Below are 20292 nucleotides of genomic sequence, written 5' to 3'. Positions count from 1 at the left end.
AGGAAGCAAAATGGTAGCGTAACTGTGGCTACAGTAAAGATTATGCATACCTTCGTCGAAGTTTGGGGGTCTTTATATAGGACTCTCTGGGAGCACGTGCACGCTCCCCGATGCATGCACGCTCCTCAAAACATACCCTGAAGAGACGTGGCAGAAAAGTGTCTCTGACACCATACCTTAACGACCCGAGCATATCTCTGGCAAGACAGTGGAAGCTTTCACCGTACGATCTTCAGCCCGTCCATGCCGCCAACCACGCCGTCTGTCGGTGGCGCGAGTCCCTATGAGGATATCAGTTGATCCTCCTTTTGTTTGTTAGTGGGCCGAGCGGGATGGACGCTCGGCCAACCCTCGATCGTTCGACGAGCCTTATCCTCTGGCCGAGCGGAATCGTCGCTCGGCCAACAAACCACTGTCCTGGTTCCACGTTATGTAGGCCGGAGCTGTGTCCGAATGTAGCCTACTCGGTCGTCAATGTTTACCGATGTGCGTCCGAGCGGGCTGACCGCTCGGCGCCTACTTCGTCTGTCCTGAGCGTCGAAAGCTCGGTATGGAGCCGAGCTGTACTTGTATCTGCCCGAACCCTCTTCCTCCCGAGCGAGAGAGGGGGTTGCCCGATTGGACTTTGACCTTCACCATGCCATTGACCATCCCGCTGACCGGGACCCCTCTTTATCACCGGATCACTTACTTATATTGAGAAAAGGAGGATTGATATAGTAAGTTTAAAATAAAAACTCTATCAGAAAGAACATAACGAAAAATCTTAAGAAAAGAGAGAAAGCTTTGAGTAAAACATAAATCAATCAATAAATAAACGGTTGTTGAAAAATATATCAGTTACGTTGGATATCCTCAACAGTCAACAGCTAGCTCCATCTTTGGAGGATCTATTATAACTAAAGTAAAAATATTCGTGCTCATCTCCCCCAAGATGTAACACCTCAACCACTGCACGAATCTGCATATTCTTTAGATAATCATTTATCGATAGGGACAGTAAAACCAGAAGGAGCTAGCTAGCTAGCCCAGAAAACAAATTAAACCAACTGAAAAAACATCTGTTCAATTAAGTGTCAGATTTGCACTTGGATTTGGCTTCTTGTAGCTTCTTGGCCTTCTCAGCAAGGAATCTCCTTTATGTTGCCTTTCCTTCTCCTTCCCAGTGCTGTTCCTTCACCTTGAAGTCTTCATTGCCCTATATATATAACCCTAACCCCATTGTACATAGAAATCATAGTCATAGTAAGGAAGAATTAAGGTGTCAGTTAAATCTCCTTAAGATATCATGAGTGTAAGTAAGCCTTTTCACTGCATTTAGTACGTCAATTAATCGGGACTCTGTTTTTTTTTTTAAATAAAAAATCAAATCAAATCAAATCAAACCAAAAGTGTAATTTTTCTCTTGAGAAACTGCATGATCTTGAGCAGATCGTCGAGCTGTGCGTGCACATGGACTGTTCGGGGTGCGAGAGCAAGATCCGGAAGGCGATCTCGAAGCTCAGAGGTATTTAATTAATTAACAAGAATCTAAATTAAGCTCAGCTCCATGTGGTCACCGGATCGGATCATCACTTGAATGCGTTGCAGGCGTGGATGGAGTAGAGATCGACATGGAGAGGCAGAAGGTCACCGTCACCGGAACGGTGGAGCAGAAGAAGGTCCTGAAGGCGGTTCGCCGGACGGGGAGGAGGGCGGTGCTGTGGCCGTATCCCCTGGCGGCGGAGCCCGACAAGTGCATCTACACGCAGGAGTACTACCGGCTGCACCAGGGGACGCCGGCGCCTCACCATCTCATCTTCAACGTCGATCCGGAGTCTTACAACTACTGCATGCATGGCTACGGAGACTCGAGCATGCACGGCTACTACCAAGACTCCACGCACACCCACATCATCAGCGACGAGGATCGAGCTCGCTACAGTGACGATAACCCTAATGCTTGCTCGGTCATGTAGCCACATGCATCCACTATCTATCTATCTATCTATCTATCTATCTACCTTAAATATTTGTTATCAGTTATCACGTACAGAATTGGCTTTGGGGAAAAGGGGTTTTGGGATTCTGAGACGTCTGGAGTTTGAGAACTGTAAGGCCACAAACAGAGGTCTCATCTTCCTCTGTGCTGGGGCTCTCTGAGCCAGACTCTTTCTATGCCTTTCTACTCTCTACATCTTCTGTCTTGGCTCTTTCAGTCCGTTTACTCTAAAAGATGATGGATAGGTAAAAGAGATGAGCAAAATGTGAATTAAAATATTTTTATTATAGTTAAGTCGATTGGGCAGTCAATTAATTTCTTGACAAGAAGGTTGATTCTAAAAGAAAGGTTATGATAATTAGATTGCTTACGATGAGACAGTGATTCAATCAAATGATATATGATGGATTGAGTTGACTGAAGTAACCATTGTTGTGTAAAAGGCTCACATGAAGCTAGTTTCAATTAAGATATTAAAGTTGGTTGTAATGAAACTGAGTTGATGGATATAAATATGGGATCAAGTGGAGCTCAATATGAATATTATATTACTTAAAGTGCACTTACTTAACATCCAAAGCTCCATTCCTTAGTCTTTATAGTCAAAATTAGGACTTTCGTTTAAGATTCATTTGAACCATTTAGCTAGGTTACTTTTGAGTTTTGTGTGAAACTCGAGATTGATAAAGATTTTTGGAGAAAATTTATTTATTTTTCCCCCTAAAAAGACATAGGTTAAGAAAATCTCTCTACAAAATTTATTTTTTTTAAAGGTTTGTAGCATTTTTAGGGAGTTTTTGGAAATGACATAGTTGAGTTTTTCAAAAACTTAGTCGATCAGCTATTTCAAAAATCAATTGACTATATCTGAAAATAGATTTTAGTTGACTAGTATAATATTGGAAAGCTGAAATGGGATCAATAATTAAGATATTATTAGTGTTTTTTTTAAAGTTAACATTAGGTATCCAGTTTACGCCGACTAATTTTAGCTAGGGTGATTGACCTTATCCCACAAAAGTTTTATATAGGTTATTAAGATAAATTGGAAAGCACTCGCAGAGGATTACTCATTAGCCCAATGTTCTTAAGTCAATCGTCCGTTAAGGGAAATTCATCTGTTAATTCACCGAAGCTGAGACTCGATCCTTAGATGCCTAGAAAATTAAGAAGGTGTCTTGCCACTGCACCGTTGCCCTAAGGGCTATTCATGCATCTTTTTGAAGTGTGACAAAGGGGGGGGGGGGGAGTAGAAAAATATTTCAATGGAAAACTTTGTTCTCCTCTTGAGAGGTTTTCCTGGGTTAGTATTGTTAGAACTCCAAGGTTGTTTTGGTGTGATCAACAAGTTAAGTTAGGTCTTGTGTGTTTCTAACCTTGTGTCTAAGTGAGCAAGAGCTTAGGAGCACAGGTACTCGAGCGGAAGATGCAGCTAGCGAGAAGGACGGCACGCGGTGCATCCGAGGGAAGAGGTGCTGCGGAAGAGTACACCGGCGAATGAGAAAGAAGCGTGCGATGGTTCCGAGGGACGAAAGCGTGAACGGAAGATTGCTCGGGGAGCAAGAGACGCAGCTAGCGAGAAGATCGGCATGGGGCGCGACCGAGGGACGAAGACTGCGGATGAGTACGCTGGTGGACGAGAAGGAAACACGCGGTAATTCTGAGGGACGAGAAGCCGGAGGGAAGCCTGCTCAAGAAGACCGGAAGTTGGGTTCGGGTGAGCCCTTTTCCGGATGGCAGAAATCACCCAAGTGAGCGGATCCGGAGTAGAAGGCCCGGACCGAGGCGGACCGAACTGGAGCAAAGGTCCCGACGGAGAAAAGTCAACATCTGTTGACTTGGGGATCCGGGGCGCCCGGAACAGTCCGGGGCGCCTGGAACCCTTCCAGGCACCCGGACCGTGAAGTTTGACCAGATCGAGTCAATCTCGATCTGAACGTTGGGGGATAAAGTTTTATCCCCCCCCAAGGCGCCCAGAACTCTTCTAGGCGCCCCGACCAAAGCTATAAATATAGTCTTGGTCCAGAAGCTTTTCAACACATTCAGAAATTGTAACAACACTTGTGCGCTTCCACTGTTTAGATTAGCTTCTCTCTTTCTGTGCCTACACTGCTGTAAAAGAGGCTTCTCCGCCTGAAGGAGATACTAGTGCGATCATCTTCCTTGGATTAACAACCTCCCCGATTGTAACCAAGTCAAATCCGGTGCCTCATTTTTTATTTTCTGTTTATTTTATTATTCTTCAAGTGTTGGTTTAAAAAGTCGAGAAGGGTCAATTTTAATTTTTTCAGGGCTATTCAACCCCCCCTTCTAGCCGGCCCAACGGTCTTACAAGTGGTATTAGAGTCGAAGCGCTTCAGGAGGACTAACCGCTGAACGAAGCAACGAGATGGCCGGACCAAGCATCCACCCACCAAAATTCGAAGGGGATTTTGCCACTTGGAAAAAGCTGATGCAGGTATTCTTTACCACCGATTTTGAATTAATGCTTACAATGGAATTTGGTTTTACAGCACCGGAAGGTAAGGAAAAAAACAATTGGACGAAAAAGGAGCAGGCCAACTTCGTGGCAAACGGCAAAGCAGAATACCATCTGCTAAGTGTTCTTCCGCCTCAAGAAGTCAACATGATCGGGAACTACGACTTGGCAAAGGAACTTTGGGAGAAGTTCCTCAAGTTGCACGAAGGGACGTCTGAAGCCAAGCTCGCCAAAAGAGATCTACTTCGCAATTAGCTCACCAGCCCGCGACTTGGGGAAGACGAAACGGTTACACACCTGCACTCGAGAATCAAGGAGATCATCACCAGACTCTCGAATCTCGGAGAAAAGGTAAGTAACCGAGATTCGTAAGGTACGCTTTGAATTCCTTTCCTAGAAATACCAAATGGCCATCATTAGTAAATGCCTTTTACATTTCTAAAGATTTAGAAAAGATTTCGTTAGAAGAATTTTTCTCGACTTTTGAAGTGCACGAATCAAGATGTGCAGGTTCGAAGGAGCCCAAGAACAACATCGCCCTCAAAGCTTCGAGAGACGAACTTGAGTCGGAATCTTCTCTTGATGACGAGGAAATGGTAATGATGGTAAGAAGATTCAAGAAACATTGTAAATCTAGATCTACTAACCATCCGCAGGGGAAAAAGAAAAGGACGATCCACTGCTACCACTACAAAGAAGAATGACACATCAAGGACAACTGCCCCAAGCTGAAGAACAAGGCACTACAACAAAAAAGCTAATAGACAACGCTTTTAAAGCGTTGTCTTTGTGCCTGAAAAAGCGTTGTTAAAGGCACTGTTGTTAAAAGTCTGCTCAACGACAACGCTTTTAAAGCGTTGTCGTTTGTACCAAAGACAACGCTTTTGCAACGCTTTAAAAGCGTTGTCGTTTTATGCAAAGGCAACGTTTTGCAACGCTTTTAAAGCGTTGTTGTTTTTTTACAAAGACAACACTTTTTGCAACGCTTTAAAAGCGTTGTCGTTTTAAAAAAAAAAATTATTTAAAAATCATTATTTTTATATTTACGAAACTATTATTTTTCTTTTACCATATCTAGATTAGAATTTTACATATAATCAACTCAGTTAATGATTTCAAACTCATCAAAATAATAGAAATCTGACGTTGAAGTAATATTAGTAATTAATTACATGAGAAGCTAGTAAATATCAAAATCACTACAAAAAAACTGTCACTTAGGGACAAAATTTGCAACAAATTTTAGAAAAAAATTCATTGGAAATCTGCCGTCCCAAAACTTTGCGACGAAAAATTAAGATTTCGTTGGAAATTTTGCAACGAAAATCATATTCGTTGCAAAATTCGTTGGAAAACTGCAACGAAAATAAATATTCGTTGGAAATGTCAGCAGAAAAAATCTCCAACGAACCCTAAATTTGTTGCGAATTATCAACTAAAAAACGTATTCGTTGCAAACAGATTTGCGACGAATAATTATTTGTTGGAAAAGTTTCAAAATGCAATATTACCAACGAAAATGTACATTCGTTGGCAATTGCCAACGACAATGCAATTTCGTTGGAAATTTCCAACGAATCCATATTTTCGTTGGAAATTTCCAACGAAATTCATATTCGTTGGAAATTACCTTCGTTGAAAATTTCCAACGAAATATAAATTCGTTGGAAATTTCCAACGAATCCATATTTTCATTGAAAATTTACAACAAAACTCATAGTCGTTGAAAATTTCCAACGAATTTAGAATTCGTTGGAAACTTCCAACGAATTTAGAATTCGTTGGAAACTTCCAACGAATTTATAATTCGTTGGAAATTTCCAACGAATTTATATTTCGTTGGAAATTTCCAACGAATTTATACTTTTCGTTGCAATATTCTGATAAAATACGATATTTCCAACGAATCTAAATTCGTTGCAAAATTTGTCCCAAAAATAAAAAAAATATCCCGCCCTATATAATTTCAATATTTTTTCCTATTACAATTTTTTTTCAAACAGATTCAAAATATATAAGAGCACTAAACACATTAACAGATTCAACATATTCACCACTAAACACAATAACACAAATATAAATCAAAAATCAACTAACATATTAGTGTACAACAAAATAAATACAAACATCAATAATATAAACCCAAACACATGCACCATTAAAACATGTTGTTCCATAGACAACCTAAACTAAGAGCATAAAACTAACAATACAACACATCATCATCCAACAATACAAACTACAACAATATACAACTACAACTAACACCCTAAACCAAACACTACAATAAAGTTACAACAAATATGTCATAGTATCCAAATTCCAATATCATACAAGAACATGAAAAAGATAGAGTTGAAGATAATCTTATGGAGATCTTTCTCAGTCCAAATCCTTCTTCTACCTACATCAAAAGATAAACAAAGAAAAAGAAAATCTTATAAACCAACACAAAAGTAAATAGGTAAAGACTTACATATTTTTACATCAATACCACCATCATCTTCACCTACCAACCCTGTTTGAAACAAAAATAAGAATACTTAGCTCACATACAACTACAAATAAAATATAATAGAGGAAAATAAAAGCATGCAATCATTATTAAAATATCATGTGTAAAAAAATATACCTAACAAAGGTAAATAAAACCGAAAGTCTCTCCCAGCCACGTCAAATCCAAACCTGCACAAACAATAATATTAAATTTACAATAAAATAAAAAAGTCTAGAAATTATCAAATATATTCTTGGCCCCAACGGCAAGGCATTGACCCCCGGACAGCTGTGCCACTGTAACGCACAGACAGCCCACGACCAACCAAGATCGAGAACAACTAGTTGACATCAAATAATGATCTGTCGATTTACAAACAGAGGTCACCCAATGCTATCAGCTGCTGGCGGACAGCATCAGTCGCCAGTGGCCAGCCTACGCCGCAGCGGGATCACCAACGCCAAACAACAGCTAAGTGAGGCCACCATCTGCCATCCTATGCCGACAGTGGACAGGGAGGCTGCTAGTGGTCAACCTCAGCGCCGTTGAGAGCAGCCAGGAAGCTGCGAGAGCGGCCAGGCAGCGGCGCTAAGGCCAGGCGCCAGCGCGAGGGGCTAGACGGCACCTTGAGCTACCAGGGACCGCCGTGAGCTGCCATTCGCCGCCGTGAGCTGCCATTCGCCGCCACACGCGACCAGGCACCAGTCGCGGCCAGGCGGGGCCGGTCGTGGCCAGTCGCGGCCAGGCGGGGCCGGTCGCGGCCAGGCGCGGCCAGGCACGGCCGGTCGCGGCCAGGCGCGGCCGGTCGCGGCCAGTAGCGGCCGCTCGCGTCCAGGCGCGGCCGCTCGCGGCCAGATGATGGCGCGACTGGCCAGGCGCGACAGCGACCGGCCACGCGACGCCGCGAGCGGCCAGGCGACGCCGCGAGATCGGGAAAAAAGGAGACGCCGGGAGATCAGGAAAAAAAGAAGGGCTAGAACGAGAGTGGCTTACCAGTCCAGAGAAGGTGAAAAAATTGCCCCAGCCGCCATAAGGAAAATTAGGTCAAGAGAAGATGTGAGGAGAAGAGATCGGGCCGGGTAAGGATATATAATTAGGGATTCCAACAAATTTCCAACAAAAATATTATTTGTTGGATATTCGCAACGAATCCGCAATTCGTTGGAAAATTCCAACGAATCTGCCATTTTGTTGGAAATCTCCAACGAATTTCAGATTCGTTGAAAACCCTTCCTATTCTAAAAATCACGATTGACCGACCTAGAGACCTCCGAATTGGATGAAACCGGTTCCTGTGTGCTCCTCTATTTATCCTGACTTCATATGTGTCCTCAAATATTTTTTTAATTTATATATTTTTTCCTTTATTTTTTCAACCCCCAATGTGTTGGAAAAATTAAATTTAAGTTTAAAAATTCACAAATCAAAATAAATTAGCTCCATAATTATTTTTAATTCATGGATATAATCACGAGAACCTTACGCTCCCCAACAAACTGATTTCCCCTCGTTCTGAGCACTCGAACATCATTTTTTAAATCCACCAAGTTCAACTAAACTCTATTTTGATTTAAAACACTAACACATTCATGATCAAATTCATATTCATCCAATTGACCTTGATGTAAAAAATTTATCTTAATTCAAAAAAAATATTTGAGGTCATCTATAGAATCAGGAGACCAAGAGGAGCACATAGGAACTTGTTTCATCCGATTCCGAGGTCTCTAGGTCGGTCAAACGAGTTTTTAAATCACAGCATACTTTCCAACGAATCCGCGATTCATTGGAAATTTCCAACGAATTGGCAGATTCGTTGGAAATGTTTCCAACGAATCTGCCATTTTGTTGGAAATCTCCAACGAATTTCAGATTCGTTGGAAACCCTTCCTATTCTTAAAATCACGGTTGACCGACCTAGAGACCTCCGAATTGGATGAAACCGGTTCCTGTGTGCTCCTCTATTTATTCTGACTTCATATGTGTCCTCAAATATTTTTTTTACTTTATATATTTTTTCCTTTATTTTTTCAACCCTCAATGTGTTGGAAAAATTAAATTTAAGTTTAAAAATTCACAAATCAAAATAAATTAGCTCCGTAATTATTTTTAATTCATGGATATAATCACGAGAACCTTACGCTCCCCAAAAAACTGATTTCCCCTCGTTCTGAGCACTCGAACATCATTTTTTAAATCCACCAAGTTCAACTAAACTCCATTTTGATTTAAAACACTAACGCATTCATGATCAAATTAAAATTCATCCAATTGACCTTGATGTAAAAATTTATCTTAATTCAAAAAAAATATTTAAGGTCATCTATAGAATCAGGAGACCAAGAGGAGCACATAGGAACTTGTTTCATCCGATTCCGAGGTCTCTAGGTCGGTCAAACGGGTTTTTAAATCACAGCATACTTTCCAACGAATCTGCGATTCGTTGGAAATTTCCAACGAATTGGCAGATTCGTTGGTAATGTTTCCAACGAATCTGTCATTTTGTTGGAAATCTCCAACGAATTTCAGATTCATTGGAAACCCTTCCTATTCTTAAAATCACTGTTGACCGGCCTAGAGACCTCCGAATTGGATGAAACTGGTTCCTGTGTGCTCCTCTATTTATCCTGACTTCATATGTGTCCTCAAATATTTTTTTTACTTTATATATTTTTTCCTTTATTTTTTCAACCCCCAATGTGTTGGAAAAATTAAATTTAAGTTTAAAATTTCACAAATCAAAATAAATTAGCTCCGTAATTATTTTTAATTCATGGATATAATCACGAGAACCTTACGCTCCCCAACAAACTGATTTCCCCACGTTCTGAGCACTCGAACATCATTTTTTAAATCCACCAAGTTCAACTAAACTCCATTTTGATTTAAAACACTAACACATTCATGACCAAATTCATATTCATCCAATTGACCTTGATGTAAAAAAATTATCTTAATTCAAAAAAAATATTTGAGGTCATCTATAGAATCAGGAGACCAAGAGGAGTACATAGGAACTTGTTTCATCGGATTCCGAGGTCTCTAGGTCAGTCAAACGGGTTTTTAAATCACAGCATACTTTCCAACGAATCTGCGATTCGTTGGAAATTTCCAACGAATTGGCAGATTCGTTGGAATTGTTTCCAACGAATCTGCCATTTTGTTGTAAATCTCCAACGAATTTCAGATTCGTTGGAAACCCTTCCTATTCTTAAATTCACGGTTGACCGACCTAGAGACCTCCGAATTGGATGAAACTGGTTCCTGTGTGCTCCTCTATTTATTCTGACTTCATATGTGTCCTCAAATATTTTTTTTACTTTATATATTTTTTCCTTTATTTTTTCAACCCCCAATGTGTTGGAAAAATTAAATTTAAGTTTAAAAATTCACAAATCAAAATAAATTAGCTCCGTAATTATTTTTAATTCATGGATATAATCATGAGAACCTTACGCTCCCCAACAAACTGATTTCCCCTCGTTCTGAGCACTCGAACATCATTTTTTAAATCCACCAAGTTCAACTAAACTCCATTTTGATTTAAAACACTAACACATTCATGATCAAATTCATATTCATCCAATTGACCTTGATGTAAAAAATTTATCTTAATTCAAAAAAAATATTTGAGGTCATCTATAGAATCAGGAGACCAAGAGGAGCACATAGGAACTTGTTTCATCCGATCCGAGGTCTCTAGGTCGGTCAAACGGGTTTTTAAATCACAGCATACTTTCCATCGAATCTGCGATTCGTTGGAAATTTCCAACGAATTGGCAGATTCGTTGGAAATGTTTCCAACGAATCTGCCATTTTGTTGGAAATCTCCAACGAATTTCAGATTCGTTGGAAACCCTTCCTATTCTTAAAATCACAGTTGACCGACCTAGAGACCTCCGAATTGGATGAAACCGGTTCCTGTTTGCTCCTCTATTTATCCTGACATAAAATGTGTCCTCAAATATTTTTTTACTTTATATATTTTTTCCTTTATTTTTTCAACCCCCAATGTGTTGGAAAAATTAAATTTAAGTTTAAAAATTCACAAATCAAAATAAATTAGCTCCGTAATTATTTTTAATTCATGAATATAATCACGAGAACCTTACGCTCCCCAACAAACTGATTTCCCCTCATTCTGAGCACTCGAACATCATTTTTTAAATCCACCAAGTTCAACTAAACTCCATTTTGATTTAAAACACTAACACATTCATGATCAAATTCAAATTCATCCAATTGACCTTGATGTAAAAAATTTATCTTAATTCAAAAAAAATATTTGAGGTCATCTATAGAATCAGGAGACCAAGAGGAGCACATAGGAACTTGTTTCATCCGATTCCAAGGTCTCTTGGTCATCAAACGGGTTTTTAAATCACAGCATACTTTCCAACAAATCTGCGATTCGTTGGAAATTTCCAACGAATTGGCAGATTCGTTGGTAATGTTTCCAACGAATCTGTCATTTTGTTGGAAATCTCCAACGAATTTCAGATTCGTTGGAAACCCTTCCTATTCTTAAAATCATTGTTGACCGACCTAGAGACCTCCGAATTGGATGAAACCGGTTCCTGTGTGCTCCTCTATTTATCCTGACTTCATATGTGTCCTCAAATATTTTTTTTACTTTATATATTTTTTCCTTTATTTTTTCAACCCCCAATGTGTTGGAAAAATTAAATTTAAGTTTAAAATTTCACAAATCAAAATAAATTAGCTCCGTAATTATTTTTAATTCATGGATATAATCACGAGAACCTTACGCTCCCCAACAAACTGATTTCCCCTCGTTCTGAGCACTCGAACATCATTTTTTAAATCCACCAAGTTCAACTAAACTCCATTTTGATTTAAAACACTAACACATTCATGATCAAATTCAAATTCATCCAATTGACCTTGATGTAAAAAATTTATCTTAATGCAAAAAAAATATTTGAGGTCATCTATAGAATCAGGAGACCAAGAGGAGCACATAGGAACTTGTTTCATCAGATTCCGAGGTCTCTAGGTCGGTCAAACGAGTTTTTAAATCACAGCATACTTTCCAACAAATCTACGATTCGTTGGAAATTTCCAACGAATTGGAAGATTTGTTGGAAATGTTTACAACGAATCTGCCATTTTGTTGGAAATCTCCAACGAATTTCAGATTCGTTGGAAACCCTTCTTATTCTTAAAATCACGGTTGACTGACCTAGAGACCTCCGAATGGGATGAAACCGGTTCCTGTGTGCTCCTCTATTTATCCTGACTTCATATGTGTCCTCAAATATTTTTTTTAATTTATATATTTTTTCCTTTATTTTTTCAACCCCCAATGTGTTGGAAAAATTAAATTTAAGTTTAAAAATTCACAAATCAAAATAAATTAGCTCCGTAATTATTTTTAATTCATGGATATAATCACGAGAACCTTACGCTCCCCAACAAACTGATTTCCCCTCATTCTGAGCACTCGAACATCATTTTTTAAATCCACCAAGTTCAACTAAACTCCATTTTAATTTAAAACACTAATACATTCATGATCAGATTCATATTCATCCAATTGACCTTGATGTAAAAAATTTATCTTAATTCAAAAAAAATATTTGAGGTCATATATAGAATCAGGAGACCTAGAGGAGCACATAGGAACTTGTTTCATCCGATTCCGAGGTCTCTAGGTCGATCAAACGAGTTTTTAAATCACAGCATACTTTCCAACGAATCTGCGATTCGTTGGAAATTTCCAACGAATTGTCAGATTCGTTGGCAATTTCCAACGAATTGGCAAATTCGTTGGAAATGTTTCCAACGAATTAGCAGATTGGTTGGAAAAATTTCCAACGAATCTGCCTTTTTGTTGGAAACATTTCCAACGAATTTAAGATTCGTTGGAAACTCTACCCTCAAATTTTTGCTGTAAAGTTGCGATGAATTATATATTTGTCGGGAATTTCCAACAAATAATAGTTTCGTTGCTATATTTGCGACGGAAATACTATTCGTTGCAAAAATTTGCAACGAATAAAATATTCGTTGCAAAATTTGCAACGACTAAATATTCGTTGGAAAATTTGCAACAAATTTTATTTTTTGTTGTTAACTTGCAACAAAATTAGCGACAAATTATCTTTTGTTGCTAATTTGCAACGAATTTATTTTGTTGGTAAATTTGTTGCTAATTCGGAACAATTTATTATTTTGTTGCAAATTTTGTTGGAAAGTTTGGAACAAATTTTAAATTCGTTGCAAACTGTCGTCCCTAATAGACTATTTTTTTGTAGTGAATTAACACTAATTCTGTTTCAAAGTATATAGTGATATTCACATATAAAACAAAAGAGCACAAAAAATCTGTTTTGAACAGCTACAATCTGTTTAGCCAACAATCAGTTTACTGAATACTGAATACTGAAGTAGCCAACAATCTGTTTACTCAAAATAGTACAGTAGTTACTGAATCCAGACGCTTAGTGTACTGATCAATTACTGAATCCAAACGCTCCTTAGTGTACTGATCTCGACTGTCATGTATCCACCTACAAAAGTAGCAATAATATGTTTCAAGTCCATACATGAGCATTACTGAAATATCTTAATGAAGAAACAAACACACGCAATATCTTAATGAAACAAAACAAAACAATCATCATGACTTTCTACCTACCAAACACACGTAATATCTTAATGAAGATTTTCTGTAGCTATTTTGTGCAGTTAGTGCTAAAATGAAGATTACTGATGGCTTTTCCTAATGTTTCTGTTAGTCTAAATGCCCATAGAACCATCGAAGAAAATATGCAAAGCAACATTAGGAAACAATAGACACGTAAAGTACATAGAAAGAGTACTCAAATAAACATGTAGATTGTTAAAAAGATAAAATAAAAATAAAGCACATCTCAGTATTTCTCCATTCTAAAATGCATTCAGTTATTCAAGAAATTTGATGAAAATTTATTAAAAGAGTGATTTCAGTGCTTTCAAACTTAAATCAATCCAAACTCATGGAAGAAAATGCTATAGACATAGTGATCGTTAGAGCCTGATTCAAAAGGGTAGCTTTAAACTAGAACTGACCTGTCATTCCAAGCACTGCTGAAGTTGCAGCTTAAAATCAGTAAGGCCTTCGTGTGTTTTAGAATTTCATCTTCAAGAAGGTGATCAGAGTTTTCCTGAGTAGATGCACTGCAAAAGGCACCTTTGTTCAGTGTTAAGTTGATAGATTGTTTATATCTTCTAGTTGCGTACATATATGCATGCGAGCAGCAATGTACAAATGAGATAGCACATCAGTGGAGATTGCCAATTTATTATTTCTGTTCCAGAAATTTTTTTTGTTATATTGAACTGTATTCAAATCTACTATATTAGTCTCTAGACTAACATCAGCCAACTGAATAGGAGTGCACTGGTCAAGAGAAGAACCACTTAAATCCTGATCTAGTGAAGCAAACTGAGATGGGCCCAAGAAACCTATTTCATCACTGCAATAAACAGAAAATCCAAAAAGCGAGATCATTTAAAAAGTCAGATCATAACTTAAATGAATAGAAGAATAATTATTTATTATTGCTTTAAATGACACAAATTAAGAAGCATATGAGAAACCAAAGAGCTTGAATAGTCATTATATGATACACAAACCAATATCCCATGAGCCTTTCTTACAAAAATATTGTTTTAAAATTAAAAGAAAAAATATTTAAAGAAATGAAAAGATGGTTGCAAGATCAAAGAAAAGCAAATATTTCAATGGTGATGCTGAGGTGAGCTTTTCTATCATGGTAAAGTTGCTCCTGCAGAACCTAGTTTCAATAAAAGAATTACTCATTCTAGTAGCCTTTTTTTTAAATCTTTCATATGGCCATATGGGTGCTGCTGTATCTTAAACAACTTACTAAATCAGTGGGCAATGAAGCATATCTTGTAGAATTGGATCTGTAAAACATTCAGAGAGCTATTCCAGAATTTTTCTCTCGTCTTAGGAAGCCCTTATTGGCTCTAATGTAATCAAACTACCTCCTCCATCAGTTAGAGAACTTTAATATGTGCCCGTGTGAAGAATCTTCATGAATCATGATATAATTGGGAACATAATTTGGTATGGGAAAAACAAAAAGGAAACTACAAAATGCATATATTTTCATAAAGGAAAATGGAACTTAGCAGGCTCACATGAGTTTATCTCCTTCCAATATACCTTCAAATTGCTCCAGTAGAGACATTTCACTTCCTCGTGAGAAACTTGAATCCTTTTCCATTTTCAGTATCTAGAAGATGGAAAAAGAAGTAAGCCAAATTATATTGATTCATCAAAGAAACAATTGTAAAGGCTGAAAACAGAGAGATAATTTGTCTATTCAATTTTCTAATTTTAACAAACAAAATATCAGGACCGCGATGAACTTAGTGTTGCTTACACAGTGTGCATTCAGGGAGAAAGGAAGAGAAGGGGAAGAAGAGAAATGAGGGGAGGAGAGAAAGGAGGGAAGGGAGAGGGAGGGAGAGGAAAAAAGAGGGAGAAAGTTGTGTATTCGGATGAAAATAGGGAAAGAATGGAAGGAGGAAAAAGGCCTCTGCTGCACACTGCCCTTTGAAGCTCGCCTGTGCCACCCCGAGGCTCGCCTTGCTTCTCAATCCCACCACCTTCCCTCCCTGAGCCACTGCACGTCCCTCCCGAGCTCACCGACCATCCTCCGCCGCCCGCTCGCCGCCACCTCTCCCGTCTCTACCCTCCCTCCTCGAGCTGCCAAACCTAACTCCCTGGCCGCTGCCGAGATCACCCAAGGCAGTGGCTTCGTGCGGGTATGAGAAAAAAAATCGTATTTCACGCTAGTTGACTCCAAATTGCTTCCGCGGAAACCCTGACGATCAATTTCTCCAGGAGTACACACCCTTGTTGACGCCCCGGATCTGGAGGCCGGAGAGGAGTTGGATGGAGAAGCCGCATGAGATGAGGAGTTGGGAGAAGGGTTCGGGATCAAAAATGATCGGAAGATAGAAGTTGGGAGAAGGGTTCGGATTTTCTACTCCTTACCTAGATCCAACGGTTTGTATTAATCAAGATTTAGATCCAACGGTTTGTATTAATCAAGATTTAGATGAGATTTTAAACATAGACAACACTTTTTATAAAACGTTGTTGTAGACACTAAAAATCAATCTAATAGACAATGCTTTTTACGAAGCGTTGTCTTTGACCCGTAAAAATCACTAATAGACAATGGTTTTTAGAAAAGCGATGTCTATTAATAAGAAAATAATGAAATTGACAACGCTTTTCACTAAAAGCGTTGTTAAAAAAAAATAGACAACGCTTTTTATAAAAAGCGTTATCGTTTAAGTGTTGTAGAATCCCAATTTTCTTGTAGTGAGGACAAGGAGAAGGGTAAGAAGTCTATCCGAAAGTGAAAGGCCCTAAAGGCGACGTGGGACGATACGTCGTCGGAGTCGGAAGTCGAGGCATTCTCCGGACTTGCTCTAATGGCAAGTCATCAAGACGACGACTGCGAGTCAAGCTCTTCCGAAATGAGCATCGAGAGCATCGATGAAGGGGGAGCCATGTCGGAAGAAAGCAACAGTTCAGGGGGAGAAACGGACAACGAGATCGACAAGGTAAGTGAAGTACGATCACTTCCTCCTGATAAACTCTTTAAGTTTGTTAAACTATTAACAAAAGACTTTTGTTGCAAATTAGAAAAGGAGATTAAAAATTTAAAAATAATTTTGGCTAAATCTTGTCCCTTAGAAGAATTAGACAAATCAAAATTAGAAAATGAGAAATTGAAATCAGAAAATAAAGATCTAAAAATTCAAGTAGATAATTTGAAAAATCATGCATGCTCATCTAATTTTAAAAAATTTAAAAATATAAATTGGTATTATAGATATCACCAGGGACAAATTAGGAATATTTTAAGAAAATATGTACCTAAGAAATATTTAGTTAATCCAGTAGACTGGAACTTATATCAGGTTCCTAAATCTTGCTTAGTCTAAATTTTAAACGAAATTAATGCTTTCAGTGAGAAAATTAAAGAGTGCATTTCTCTATGAGGCTTTGTCTAAGGAAGTGGTTGGTGTTCCAATAACTAAGAAGGCCTAGTGCCTCGTCACGACTTGGAAGCCAAAATATTGAAATAAATGTTTAATTAACTTTTGGTCAAAGCATTAAAATTATAATTAATTAATGCTTTTAAAGTTTTTCAAATAATTTTTTCAAAATATTTTTATACTTAGAAAAATACTTTTACGTGAAATTTTTACGTAGCAAATTTTGCTTAGAAAAATCTTAAGTTAGGATTTTTTTTCAAAAATAGTTTTTGCAAAGACCTAAAAAAAATGTTTTTGCAAAGCTGTCTAAGTTAGAATTTTTTTTTCTTATCATTTCACTTAGAATATTTTCTTAAAATTTTACTTAAATTTTTTTTTATAGAGACTGTTTATTGCAAAAAATTTTAAGGATCTCAAAATTTTCTAAGTTTTTACCCTTAGATTTTTTCTTAGAACCCCATTTTTTATGTGATTAAAGGGGGAGAACGAAAAGTATAAGCCTAGGGGGAGGTAAACCAAAGTAGACCAAAATTTAACTTTTTTTATTTTTGCACTTAATTGCAAATTTAGTTAAGTTTATTTTATGTCTATTTTTACCCTAGCTTAACTTGGGTTGCTCACACCAAAAAGAGGGAGATTGTTGGAACCCCAAGGTTATTTTGGTGTGATCAACAAGTTAAGTTAGGTCATGTGTGTTTCTAACCTTGTGTCTAAGTGAGCAGGAGCTTAGGAGCACAGGTACTCGAGCGGAAGACGCAGCTAGCGAGAAGGACGACACGCGGTACGTCCGAGGGACGAGGTGCTGCGGAAGAGTACACCGGCGAACGAGAAGGAAGCGTGCGGTGGTTCCGAGCGACGAAAGTCGGAGCGGAAGATTGCTCGGGAGCAAGAGACGCAGCTAGCGAGAAGGTCGGCACGGGGCGCGACCGAGGGACGAAGACTGCGGATGAGTACGCTGGTGGACGAGAAGGAAACACGCGGCAATTCCGAGGGACGAGAAGCCGGAGGGAAGCCTGCTCAAGAAGATAGGAGGTTGGGTTCGGGTGAGCCCTTTTCCGGATGGCAGAAATCACCCAAGTGAGTGAATCCGGAGTAGAAGACTCGGGCCGAGGCGGACCGAACCGGAGCAAAGGTCCCGACGGAGAAAAGTCAACATCTGTTGACTTGGGGGTCCGGGGCGCTTGGAACAGTCCAGGGCGCCCGGACCAGCCTGGGGCGCCCGGAACCCTTCCGAGCGCCCGGACCGTGAAGTTTGACCAGATCAAGTCAATCTCGATCTGAACGTTGGGGGATAAAGTTTTATCCCCCCAGGGTGCCCGAAACCCTTCTAGGCGCCCCGACCAAGGCTATAAATATAGCCTTGGTCCAGAAGCTTTTCAACACATTCAGAAATTGTAACAACACTTGTGCGCTTCCATTATTTAGATTAGCTTCTCTCTTTCTGTGCCTACATTGCTGTAAAAGAGGCTTCTTCGCCTGAAGGAGATAGTAGTGCGATCATCTTCCTTGGATTAACAACCTCCTCGGTTGTAACCAAGTCAAATCCGGTGCCTCGTTTTTTATTTTCTGTTTATTTTATTATTCTTCAAGTGTTGGTTTGAAAAGTCGAGAAGGGTCGATTTTAATTTTTTCATGGATATTCAACCCCCCCTTCTAGCTGGCCCAACGGTCCTACAGGTATTACGAGCAAGGTCGGACCTTCCATAAGGCCAAGGAGGCAATTGCCTCAGAGCTCGGCCCAAGAATTCCTCTCACGGAAAGCTCTATTTTGACATTTTTTATTATTGCATGGACCCCGTAACTCGGCACCATTCATATATTCTGAATGACTCTTAACAAAATTCACAATTATATTGTTCTACTTCAGCAATAAAATCATCTCTAATAAATCCTTGTTCTAATCGATTATACATCCATGCTTTATTCATAGACATTGTCACCTATGTCAATGTAATTTAAAACACTATTAAAGTTGTACAATTTAATTTAACATTAAATAAAGTAATCAAACATAATATAGTGTCAGTAGTTTCCATTTAACAACATAATAGGTTAGATCACGCATAACATTCACTTTCTATTGAACATTCAACTTAGTGAACCAAAACAAACCTAGATTGTTTTTCCATATATTAAACATGTAATATCTACCAACAGTAAAATCGCCATATATATGACTATATCATGTTATATATCAAAATACTAACTTAACCTACATCTAAATTCAACCATATAAATTATACCTAAATATGTGTAGTCCAACTGGAGAAGAGCAACAAATGTAGTATACTGCAAAAGAAATAAAATTTAGAGAAAATTAAAAAAAAAATATGACATGATAATATAAATTCAAAAGGAACAAGTCGATGGTCGCCCAACCTACGCACCAACAGCCGACAAAGAAGCCAACCATGTGCTGCTGGCCGCTATTGGCGCCATAACACCCGCCAGCCGCGTGTTGGCGGCTGCCGCAAGCGCAGCCGTGTGCTAGCAGCTGCCACAGCTGCAGCCGCATGCTAGCGGCCGCTGCAACCACGTGCTGGCGGCTGCCGCAAGCGCAGCCGTGTGCTAGCCACGGGCTGGAGACCGCCACAAATGTCGTCCACGTGCTGGTGGACAGCACAGCCGCCAGGCGAGTGCTGTGTCGGCCGCCAGTCACTGTCGGCGTCGGGAGGAGCAGGAAAGAAGGAGAAAGAGGGAACGTACCAAATCACCAGAGGTCTGGGTCGGAGGAGAGGCTCGGAGATCTGGATCGGAGGGAGGAGTGCAGCGAGCGCGCGTGAAAGGGAAAGGTGTCGGGTGCTCTAAAAAATGGGTTTACCGACGGAATATTAATTCCGTCAGTAAACACCGACGGAATTAATATTTCGTAGGTGTTTACCGACGAAATTAATATTCTGTCGATGTTTACTGACGGAATCAAAAAATTCCATCGGTAAATACCTACAGAATATTGCTAAACCCAATTCTCATGGCTCCGAGGCACGCATCGACGCATGACTCTTTTTTGCACGTGATTTCTTCTCCGGTGTTCTTTCCACCAAGGCACGAATCCACCGAATAAGAGATAATCCTAATCTTTTTCTCTGACCTTCTTCTTCGTCCTGCAACATGCAACACCAATTGTGTCCTATTTGTGCAACGACGGTCGTTCGCGCAACATAATCGTGTTGATTCTCATGGTGATAACCGCACAGGATGTGGGCCGGCGACTGCTCGTGTGACCTAATCGTGTGGCTCGGTGGTTGTCGCACGCGATGCTGGCAGAACCGTACTTGTGTTGGA

General features: G+C 39.3%; 2 protein-coding genes and 1 long non-coding RNA gene across 3 annotated transcripts; 1 reads left to right on the top strand and 2 right to left on the bottom strand.

Annotated features, from left to right (window-relative positions):
- Positions 1-1175: 1175 nt before the first annotated feature.
- LOC121978000 (heavy metal-associated isoprenylated plant protein 28-like) lies at positions 1176-2296 on the top strand. The gene is made up of 3 exons (XM_042530396.1): positions 1176-1294; positions 1432-1507; positions 1591-2296. The coding sequence occupies exons 1-3, from the start codon at positions 1289-1291 to the stop codon at positions 1956-1958; spliced, it is 450 nt and encodes a 149-aa protein (XP_042386330.1). The 5' UTR covers positions 1176-1288; the 3' UTR covers positions 1959-2296.
- Positions 2297-6650: 4354 nt separating this feature from the next.
- On the bottom strand, positions 6651-7977 carry LOC121977999. The gene is made up of 3 exons (XR_006111101.1): positions 7951-7977; positions 7093-7145; positions 6651-6978 (listed from the first exon to the last, which is right to left on the bottom strand). It is a non-coding gene; the product is annotated as an uncharacterized LOC121977999 (long non-coding RNA).
- Positions 7978-13252: 5275 nt separating this feature from the next.
- Positions 13253-15947, bottom strand: LOC121976874. The gene is made up of 6 exons (XM_042529265.1): positions 15849-15947; positions 15130-15224; positions 14380-14438; positions 14203-14270; positions 14032-14126; positions 13253-13490 (listed from the first exon to the last, which is right to left on the bottom strand). The coding sequence occupies exons 2-6, from the start codon at positions 15213-15215 to the stop codon at positions 13388-13390; spliced, it is 411 nt and encodes a 136-aa protein (XP_042385199.1). The 5' UTR covers positions 15216-15224; positions 15849-15947; the 3' UTR covers positions 13253-13387.
- Between the last annotated feature and the right edge of the window lie 4345 nt (positions 15948-20292).

Source organism: Zingiber officinale, chromosome 4B (assembly GCF_018446385.1).
Source record: "Zingiber officinale cultivar Zhangliang chromosome 4B, Zo_v1.1, whole genome shotgun sequence".
Taxonomy (NCBI): Eukaryota; Viridiplantae; Streptophyta; class Magnoliopsida; order Zingiberales; family Zingiberaceae; genus Zingiber; species Zingiber officinale.
The sequence above is the reverse complement of the archived record's forward strand: the minus strand, read 5'-3'. Positions and strand labels throughout refer to the sequence as shown.

Excerpts from the sequence above, each read along its gene's own strand:
- LOC121978000 (XM_042530396.1), top strand. Across the intron at positions 1,508-1,590 it reads GGCGATCTCGAAGCTCAGAG|GCGTGGATGGAGTAGAGATC; the intron begins GTATTTAATTAA and ends AATGCGTTGCAG.
- LOC121976874 (XM_042529265.1), bottom strand. The coding sequence starts at position 15,215 with ATGGAAAAGGATTCAAGTTTCTCACGAGGAAGTGAAATGTCTCTACTG. Across the intron at positions 14,439-15,129 it reads TTGGAAGGAGATAAACTCAT|TGATGAAATAGGTTTCTTGG; the intron begins GTGAGCCTGCTA and ends TGTTTATTGCAG. Across the intron at positions 14,127-14,202 it reads TGCTGCTCGCATGCATATAT|GAAAACTCTGATCACCTTCT; the intron begins GTACGCAACTAG and ends GCATCTACTCAG.